Source organism: Fibroporia radiculosa (genome assembly GCF_000313525.1).
Source record: "Fibroporia radiculosa TFFH 294 genomic supercontigs, scaffold9110, whole genome shotgun sequence".
Taxonomy (NCBI): domain Eukaryota; kingdom Fungi; phylum Basidiomycota; class Agaricomycetes; order Polyporales; family Fibroporiaceae; genus Fibroporia; species Fibroporia radiculosa.
In genome coordinates, this window is record NW_012133460.1 from 103004 (window position 1) to 112844 (window position 9841).

Here is a 9841-nt window from a genome sequence, read left to right on the forward strand (position 1 = left end):
GGTTATGACATTGAATCCATCTGCACTTGGCCTTCTTGCGGTATACAATACGTTAATATCCCTCCAATTATCACGGCTGTGGCATGCTGAGATTACCGTCCATGCCTTGAATTTTCTCGTGATCGGCAAGGTTGGCTTGTGCCTCGTAAACTGTAATGACGGGCTCATTTTTGCGCTATTTAAAAGAATCGATACACTGATGCTGAGGTTTTAAATAAAGTTTCACGCACCTCAGTGAACTGACCCAGGAAGCCGACATAATATATTCGTGTTGTATCAGCTCCTTGCGACGCAGGGAAGAAGAGTGTTAGGGATGTAACATTTGGGAATTTTGCGGGCCTGAAAACAGCGGTCACATTGGTCGATCTACACACTTACCTCCAACATCCGGAATATCGGAGAAGCAACGTACAGGACATGATATTCTCCTACCTCTCTACCTTGCGCCACGGTAAACTCTTGAACCGGTTTACGGTCGGAGATGTCGGAAAAATCCATATGATCAATGTTGCTAAACTAGCGGGAAATAGGCCTTAGTATGGATTGCCCTAGTTAAGCAGCCATACTTACTATGGCGACATTGGCTGGCGTTTGATCACCCGGACCGGCTTTGAGAAGGACGGCGCGCAGCTTGACGGAGCCGGTGAACGGAACACGTATTATTCTGTCGAACGTTCAAATAATCTCCCTCGGGAACGCGCTCGAAGCAGCTTACATCTGATCATCGGCATCCGACTCGAGGTACTGCGCGAATAATGATCAATAAGTATTACGGGCTTGCATGCAATTTCTCGTAAAACAGAGAAAGCATACAACTTACAATTTGTTCGTCAAGCCGTTCATTCCAGGGCTTTATAACCTCGGGGCCTTTTCCTGGGGCTTCGACATTCAGCGCCACTACATTCGCCCGATCAATTCGAGTATAGAGGTTATCACGGTAACCTTGATCTTCTGGGATATCGTGATGATGATCATGGTCGTGCGACCCGCCACCGCAGCTATCATGCGAATGGTCGTGCGACATGGTTGTTGGAAAAGAAGATAGAGTGAGTTCCGAGTCCTTGCCTTTGCGCCACTTTCATGGAGCATTCGCTGCAGCCACCGGACACAAATAGTAGTCAACAACGCGATCGCTTGAAAAGGGAACTTCCTTCAGTTCAACTTACATTTTGCCAACATTCCAGTACCAATTTCTCCACGCCGTTTCTGGTGAGTAATACTAGATATCTCTTTCATGGAATGATGCATACTCTTGTAATTTGCGTTCGACCGTCGTTGATCCCATAACAAAGGGGCTCGCTCGCCGGCAAGCCCTGGGATCGAGGACATGAGACAACTATCTACTTCCTGATTTTAGTTCCGGTTCAAGTATCCTAAAGTATTTCACTTATTCACATTGTGCAGCATCCGGATCTGAGGCAACAAATCCTCTGTCAACAGTTAGGAGGACAGGGTGGTCACTGGTGGATAAATTTTGTGCTGTATATCTCATTATATACCGGTCAATTCGAGATTGTTCGCGTTTCGTTCCCTTAGCTAAGCCTGCTGCACAGTGAGCGCCTTAGAGCGGACCACCAAGCACCTGCATACTCAAACTATAGAACCATCATCTCTGCACCTCTCAGTCACCAACATGTCGACCCATGAATCTCTACCGGCCGCGGAGGCTGTTCGAACGAGTGCGCCGGCTGCTTCAGGTGAACTACCCGTGCTTCGATATTATAGACCGCCGCAATCCACTTCTACACGGAGTATGTACGTCTCTATCTTCTGTGTGAATGAGGTCGCTCATAGTCCTCGCGCTTTGTCTGCGCTGATCAACCTATCTGATAACAATGTTCAGGAGAGCTTCCTGATTCCTATTTCCAACCAAGCACCGCAGACTTGAAGGCCGCGCAAGCGTCCTTGTCGGCGCGGACGCAGGCTCTAGTCAATGCACCACTACGGACACAGGCAATGCGGGACGCGGAGGAGAAGGCGAAACGGGCTCGATGGCCAACAGTACGTCCTTCCTGTTGCAATAGACAGTTATTTCCACTCAGCTCCGTATAGACCACGATCCGTGTCAAGTTCAGCGATCGCAGCCAGCTCGAGAAGGTCTTTCCATCTACGGACAAAATCCGCTCGGTTTATGCCTTTGTACGGAACTCGCTGCGGGAAGATGTGAAGCCGATCAAATTCGTATTATGTGCGTAGTTGATCCCATTTTTGTCATTGGACATGCAGCTGAGAGCACGGCGCGATGAGGAAGACCAGACGCCGCCAAAGCGTGAATTCAAGGTATCCGACCCTGAGGTCCGCGACTTGTCGCTCACGGAGTTGCAGCTCTCCCCGTCGTCTGTATTGTTATTGAACTTCCTGGACGATGCATTGAACCGTGCGTGCTATCTTTGCAAAGCATTGCTGCGGGTGGTGCTTATGAAGTAGCAGACACGGATGTTCCGGCACCGCTGGATGAGTCAATACTGGCGAGGGCAGAGGACTTGCCGACGCCGCCTAATTTCGACCCGGATATCACATCGTCGTCATCATCATCACTATCATCGGCACCTTCGTCAAATATTCCCTCTGCTGCATCTAATCCTGCGCCATCGACAGAGAAGAAAGTTCCGAAGTGGTTGAAGTTGGGGCCAAGTGCGTGTTTTGTCCGTTCTCGTGGCCACTAGCGCTTCTGACGCGAACTTGCAGAGAAATAAATGTATGATAAACGGGATTTCGATGTTCGCTTCCAAGATGTATTGATAAATGCTCTCGCGCGCAGTTGATGCTCACGGAATACATGTGTATTTAGCCCCCATGTTCTCGATTCCATGACCATTATACATACGTTGAGTGTGCATACGCAACTATGCCCAGGACTGCATAAATCCCAAAACTTCGCTCACCAAGACATTCAGTCAGAAGAGGCAGACGTCTGAGGAATGCCCGCCTCTAACAGACAGATCTCCTTGAGAATCCCCTGCATTAATCGTCACGGTGTGCGCGCATTTCAGGATCAACATACTTCATGCGCCCACGACCTACGATGACAAAATCAATACCGCATGCAACAAATAGATTGGTCGTTGTGTCCAAAACTGTACTCACCCTTGAATCTGACGCCATTTGTAGAGGGGGCATTTTCATGTTCCAGCTTCCGCCTCAACCGCTCCAATTCTTTCTTCCTTGCCGCTTCCAATCTTTCGTTCTCCTCTCGCTCTAACCGCGCATCATACTGTTCTTCCGTCTCTTCCTCAGGTTCTGCGTGCGATTGTGGCTGATTCTGGTCTCCATCTGCACGCGGAGAGGAGCGTGCGCCAGTGCGCTCACTCTTGTTCTTCAACTTCGACTTGCGCTTGCTCTTCTTGCGATGTTGCCGTTCACGCGCGTCGTCGCCAGACGCATCTGGATCACTGTCGCGGCTTTCAGAGCGGTGGCGCCTGCGCTTCTTGCGCGAGCGCCGCTTGTCGTCGTTTTCCGAGCGATCGCTCTCGCTGTCTGAGCCCACAGCTTTCGCCGTGCCCAAGTTCGTGCAAATGAGCCCACGTGTCATCAGGCGGGAGAAGAGAAGAAGGGCATACCTTCCAGCTGTGGTTGTTGTGATACAGGTTTGGCGCGAAGGACGAGCTCGCCGCAGTTACCAATCGTCACGGGTACACTGGGGCGGTCCTTCTCGTCAACAGGGACATCTACAATCTTCTCTACAACCTCGGCGTAGCCACGCAATACGCGACCGAAAACGACGTGTTTACCTGAGTGAGATCAGCGAGTCGGTCGAGTAAGGGATGGCGAAATGGGATCTACCGTTTAGGTGGGGGCATTCGCGGAGGGTAACGAAGAATTGGGAGCCATTAGTATTGGGCCCCTTGTTGGCCATACATAGGAGCCTAAAACAGTGAGAATGTGTGATCCGGGAAGTGAGAGCGAATACGCTTACCCTTCTGAGTCAAGGGCTCGTGTGAGGTCTTCGTCGGCAAAGGTTCCTCCGTAGATGGACTCGCCCCCCGTGCCATTACGTTTAGTAAAGTCTGCACGTGCATAGACGATATGAGCAGTGATCAAGATGGGCAGTTGGTCACTGCGTACCTCCTCCCTGGATCATGAAACCCTTAATGGAGCGGTGTATGATGCTATCCTTGTAGTAGAGCGGCCGCTGGGAGAGAGCCGAGAGGCCCTTTTCGCCGGTGCACAACGCACGGAAGCTGTGTGCACCAGGGGATCAGCAGGGAAAGCCATCGATAGAAGAGGGTATCAGATGCATACCCACTTTTCGCATGTTTTTGGTGCGGTGTCGCTGAAGAGCTCGAAGATCACCCTGCCAGACTGCATCAGACATGAGATACACGAGGACAGAAGTGAGACCCGGCAGACCTTCCAACGGGGGAGCCGTCGATGGCAATGTCGAAAAAGACCCTGGGACGGACCATGCCTGGTGGTGAGTGGCAGCCTTCGGGCGTGCTAGGCGCTACTGGAGAGTGTTGGTGGCGGTGGCGAGAGTCGGCGATAAGACCGGCAAGTCCGCGGTTGCAGCGAGGCGAGGTCCGCTCTGCTCGCAGTGATATCGGAACAACAGGGAGGCAGGCAGATAGCGGCTGATGCAGATGGCCCAGGTGAGGACTGCTGCGTTCCCTGGCCGTGGCACACCTCATATAACTCCCCCTACTCCTCCCAGCCTCCCCGTCGCGCGCTCGTGTCTCTACTTACCCGGCTGGGAAGCCCCTCGCCTATGCGGCGCCCAAGAAGATTCAACACGGTCGTCCTCGGAGGTGCGCACGCGTCCTGCTCGCACTCACTCTCCCACCTCTTACCCGTCCGTAGCTGGAGGAGTCGGCAAGTCCGCTCTTACAATACGCTTCGGCCGCGACGAGTTCATCGAGCGGTACGACCCTACAATCGAAGGTCCGTCGCACGTCCGCACCTCCTTCACGAACTCACATCCGTTCCGCAGACGAGTACCACTGTAATCTCATCGTAGATGGCGAACACTTCAAAGTATGTGCTTGCTCTCTTCACAGAAGCATGCCTCGTTCTCAGGTCTTGCTATCAAGATTGACATTGTGGATACGCCCGGGGTCGAGCAGTTTACGGCGTTAAACGAGCGCTATCTGAAGGTGTTCTTAGCCTCGCCCCGTGAATTTCATCGCAAACCTGCTCATCTATGATCCCTTCGTCCCATCATGGCAGAATGGAAGCGGGTTTCTTCTCGTCTTCAGGTACATTCTGTCTCACAACAGCCGCTGATCTCGAACTAATTATGCACGATGCAGCCTCACAGAAGAATCTAGCCTCAGAGAACTCGATGTAGTCAGGCAGCAAATATACCAGGCCAAAGGCACAGATGGCGTACGTTGTCCGCGTTGTATCATTATTTCCACATATCCTGACATTCCTTCCACCCAGAATGTCCCCATCGTTGTCGTTGGTACCAAGCTGGACCTGGTCAGACATCCCGTGTGCTGTTTTTATTCTATCACTCACAGGTTTTCTGCAGACCAGCGAGCGGCAAGTATCCAGAGCGACGATTCAAGCGTATGCCGAACGATGGAAACTGCCATTCTACGAAACTTCTGCTAAACGCAACTGGCATGTAGCGGAAGTATTCGAAGACCTTGTACGACAAATGCGAAACCGATACCCGGCCGATGCACACCGCCATAGGAAAAGAGATCAGTGTTTGATCATGTGAAATACCCTCGCAACTTGCTCTGCATACTCCCATTCTTGCTATCGTCCCACTCGTTCTCGATTTTCCTCAATTACTTTCTAACACGGTCGTCGCGCAGCTGGCGTCCATCGCATGAATCAAACGGATTTTTGTTGCAGAAACTGTATGTATTGTAGTCCAATGCTGTCGTTGCTCTCCATTGTATATCTGTATGTACATTGCATGTGTATCATATCGATATTTGCCATACCCCACTTTATACCGGGGGATACCACGAGCGCTTACATCGGGCGATTCTTGGGGTCTTTGGGCAATCTGCCGTGCCACCACAAGCGGTGCACGGAGTCCGCATGGCTTATAAAACCAGCGCGCTATCCCGGATCGCGCATTTTCTCTTTCGCCCTCATCTCGCCTTGTGCGGTTTCGACCTCGAATACCCATTTTCAGACCATTTCATCCCATAGATACGACATGGTGTGCCCCATTGGCGTTGTTGGTTGTTATTGTACTGATGTTCGCTTTTTAGAGCTACGGTGGCAGTGGTGGCTATGGCGGCGGCGGTAGTTACGGTGGAGGCGGAGGTGGTGGTTATGGTGGTGGCTTTGGCGGAGGAGGATATTCTGGTGGAGGAGGCTGGGGTGGCGGCGAAGATAGAATGGGTCATTTGGGGAGCGGCTTGCGCACCGTTGATTGGAGTGCGCACAAGCTTGAGCGATTCGAGAAAAACTTCTACATCGAGGACAAGCGGGTAGCTGCCCTCAGCGACAGAGAAGTCGAGGAGTTCAGACGAACTAAGGAGATGAAAGTAGGTTATCATACTCCGCTCTCAAGTGTTTTGACTCATGGTTCACAGGTTCAAGGCAGGAGTGTTCCTAGGCCCGTTTCCTCTTTTGATGAGCTTGGTTTCCCTGAGTACATTATGTCGACTATTCGAGCACAGGGCTTCCCCGCTCCTACACCGATTCAGTGTCAGGCGTGGCCTATGGCACTCTCGGGCAGAGACGTCGTTGCCATCGCTCAGACCGGTAGTGGGAAGACCATTTCTTTTGCCCTTCCTGCCATGCTGCACATCAATGCGTAGGTCGTCTCAAATATTCTGTTGTCATTTTTCTCACGTTCGGTCATGCAGCCAACCGTTACTGGCGTCTGGTGATGGGCCTATTGCCTTGATATTAGCACCTACGCGTGAGCTTGCTGTACAAATTCAGCAGGAGTGCACGAAATTCGGGTGGGTGCTGAACCTGTCTTCTACACATCTTGACTAATCGCTGAGATAGGTCGAACTCGAAGATTCGCAACACCGCTATCTACGGTGGTGCTCCCAAGGGTCCTCAGATCCGCGATCTGCAACGAGGTGTCGAGATTGTGATTGCAACCCCGGGGCGACTCATCGATATGCTTGAGACGCAAAAGACGAATCTGCGACGTGTGACATATCTAGTCATGGACGAGGCCGATCGCATGTTGGATATGGGTTTCGAGCCTCAGATCAGGAAAATTGTCGGTCAAATTCGTCCCGACAGGCAGACTCTGATGTTCAGCGCCACCTGGCCAAAGGATGTTCAAAAGCTTGCCAATGTGCGTCCGCTATTTCTTGATGATGATTACAGCTGATTTTTGTATAGGATTTCCTGAAAGACTTTATTCAGGTTAACATTGGATCGATGGAACTCACTGCCAACCACAATATCGCGCAGATCGTTGAAGTTTGCAGTGATTTCGAGAAGCGTTCTAAATTGATCAAGCATCTGGACCAAATCAGCCAGGAGAACGCCAAGGTTTTGATCTTTGTAGGCACCAAACGAGTGGCAGACGACATTACCAAGTACCTTCGGCAAGACGGATGGCCGGCGTTGGCCATCCACGGTGACAAAGAACAGTAAGCTGTTTGCTTTACGTTTACGGAATTCTGCTCATTGCGCTGTATTTTAGACGTGAACGCGATTGGGTGCTGAGCGAATTCAAGGCTGGGCGCTCACCCATTCTGATTGCTACGGATGTGGCGTCGCGTGGTCTCGGTATGTTTTCATCTTATGCAAGCGCTACGATTAGTTTGCAGCATACCACGAACGTTGGCGAGTGTCGTGTGTGATATGTGTGCCAGGCTACGTAGCCTAGGCATGTTTCCACAGGTCCACAGTGAGCAAGACAGGCCAAGATGAACAACGCGCATTGAGAAGCTTGACGGTCGGCTTCCGGACTTGGTGCTGCGCCCTCTGACCTTTCCACCGTGGATCCGCGTTCGCTTCTTTACGATTGCGCGGATTCTCGGAAACTTCACGAACACTCTGGGTTCTTGAATATGGTATTGGTCATGGACACTAGCAACACTCTCCTGGAACTCCTCGCTTTGCGTGTACAAGACTTGCCTGTCTTCTAGCTCGGACATGTCCCTCAGGTAGTAGTACTGTGGGTTGGGGTTACTTCCGGACGCGATGTGGTCGTTGCTGTCGAGCGCTTGTGATCTGCGTTGTTGTCCTGTTGTTTCTGACTGTGCTCTTGTCTGTTTCATGTCCTCTTGTGCTACATTGGACGACTTGTGCGTGGTCTCTTGGTTTGTGTCGCATCTTGGTATGCTGGCCCATTTCACGCACAGACGTGAAGGATGTTGGATATGTCATTGTATGTGTTTTGTTCTGCTCCACCTGGGTTTCACTGACGCTCCTCTATGTAGAACTATGACTTCCCCAACAACTGCGAAGACTACATCCATCGTATTGGTCGTACAGGAGTAAGCAGAACTATCATGTTCTGTGGCGGTTTAAGTGGCTTACTGTCGGTTTGTAGCGTGCCGGTATGAAGGGAACTTCGTATACTTACTTCACTACCGACAATGCCAAGTCCGCGCGGGAGTTGATTAGTATTCTTCGCGAGGCAAAAGCTATTGTTCCTCCTCAATTAGAGGAGATGGCCATGTATGGCGGCGGTGGTGGCGGTCGTAGTATGTATCCATAATTTGATTGTCTTATCATTCTAACTCGTTTCTAGGCCGATATGGCGGCGGCGGCGGAGGGCGTGGTCGCGGTGGAGGCGGTGGCGGTGGCGGCGGCGGTGGCAGGTATGGTGGTCATGATAATGGCTATGGTGGAAGGAATGATCGCTGGTAAAGCTTCCTCCCTTCGCGGACTCTTCGCCTTGCGCAATCGCTACCTGACCCTTCAAGTGTGGTCTTGGGCATCTGCCACGTTGGGCATTCCTTCCATTATTGTATGGGAGGCTGTTGATAGATCCTGCCACTAGCCTGGCTGCTGGCCGTAATCATGTTGTCTATAGAGTTGTGTGTAATCTGCTAGATAGGTCGTTGACCTGCGCAATTGTATGGTGGGTTTAAAGTTGTACTCTGCGACGTCTACTGTGGGGGTGAGGTGTTCAGTCCAACTTGGACTTGGGTGAAAGAGGGTAAAATATGCATTCCCCGTACGCTTATAGGGTTGTAGATATTCGCTGTTGAACATGCCTACAGTCTGATGAGAACCTGAAGGACCGAATCCATACCTTAGTTTTTACGGATTTAACGCATATCTATTCTAGCTCCCGATGATCCCCTACTTCAAATCGATGTCCAGATGCCGAGCGCAGCTAGAAGGTAATAGTACATCTGGTCCACTGGCTGATCGAGTGACGGTGTGGGTGCTCGCTGAAGCATCCCACTCGGGCTGAAAAGGGCCCGTCGCTCGCGCCAGTTGGCAATCATCAACTTGACCGCTGATCACTGGCAAATACGCGTTTTGTAATGTGCTTACACCCCACCACGGCTTTCCCGCTACGATAAATGTATGTATGTCTTTAGGCTGGTCACCTTGACTGTACGCGCAGAGCATGACTCAGATTGAAGAAATCTTACCAGTCAAGGAGCAGCTTGTCGTTCCCTGACAGCAGGTATTTGGATACGGTTCTGGAGTTGTCAAAATTGCCTGACCATCCTGCCTAATCACAAATTCGACGGAACGACCAATATAGTGCAAGCGGTACTGGCACCAGCCGCGTCGGAACGAGTGAGTACCATGCGGATGCGGATCGATCTCGACGTCAAGCAGACTATTCTGAAAGCATTCCATGAAGGAGGAGTTGAGAGACTGTTCATGATTCGGTGCCACATTGGTCAGTAGATGTTTGGTATGCCGTTTAATTATTACAGGGGTCTCACCGTAGCGTCAGCAAGGCTTAATCTTTTAATCTTTGACTTTTTTTTTTTTT

General features: G+C 51.1%; 4 protein-coding genes across 4 annotated transcripts; 2 read left to right on the top strand and 2 right to left on the bottom strand.

Annotated features, from left to right (window-relative positions):
* Nucleotides 1-70: 70 nt before the first annotated feature.
* Nucleotides 71-1024, bottom strand: FIBRA_06869 (uncharacterized protein; the record flags this gene model as incomplete). The annotated part of the gene is made up of 6 exons (XM_012328576.1): nt 71-175; nt 231-339; nt 413-516; nt 571-664; nt 716-744; nt 821-1024. 6 exons carry the CDS (start codon nt 1022-1024, stop codon nt 71-73), a joined length of 645 nt encoding a protein of 214 aa, XP_012183966.1.
* A 609-nt stretch (nt 1025-1633) lies between these two features.
* Nucleotides 1634-2666, top strand: FIBRA_06870 (uncharacterized protein; the record flags this gene model as incomplete). The annotated part of the gene is made up of 5 exons (XM_012328577.1): nt 1634-1751; nt 1844-2001; nt 2053-2163; nt 2227-2377; nt 2431-2666. The coding sequence occupies 5 exons, from the start codon at nt 1634-1636 to the stop codon at nt 2664-2666; spliced, it is 774 nt and encodes a 257-aa protein (XP_012183967.1).
* A 298-nt stretch (nt 2667-2964) lies between these two features.
* On the bottom strand, nt 2965-4406 carry FIBRA_06871 (uncharacterized protein; the record flags this gene model as incomplete). Its single annotated transcript, XM_012328578.1, has 8 exons — nt 2965-3020; nt 3088-3489; nt 3561-3731; nt 3784-3866; nt 3917-4007; nt 4066-4181; nt 4247-4294; nt 4351-4406. 8 exons carry the CDS (start codon nt 4404-4406, stop codon nt 2965-2967), a joined length of 1023 nt encoding a protein of 340 aa, XP_012183968.1.
* Nucleotides 4407-4580: 174 nt separating this feature from the next.
* Nucleotides 4581-8751, top strand: FIBRA_06872 (uncharacterized protein; the record flags this gene model as incomplete). The annotated part of the gene is made up of 17 exons (XM_012328579.1): nt 4581-4878; nt 4928-4971; nt 5028-5090; nt 5164-5192; nt 5247-5322; nt 5380-5418; nt 5471-5590; nt 6171-6449; nt 6498-6721; nt 6774-6872; nt 6922-7222; nt 7270-7523; nt 7577-7662; nt 8241-8266; nt 8319-8375; nt 8432-8585; nt 8633-8751. 17 exons carry the CDS (start codon nt 4581-4583, stop codon nt 8749-8751), a joined length of 2268 nt encoding a protein of 755 aa, XP_012183969.1.
* Between the last annotated feature and the right edge of the window lie 1090 nt (nt 8752-9841).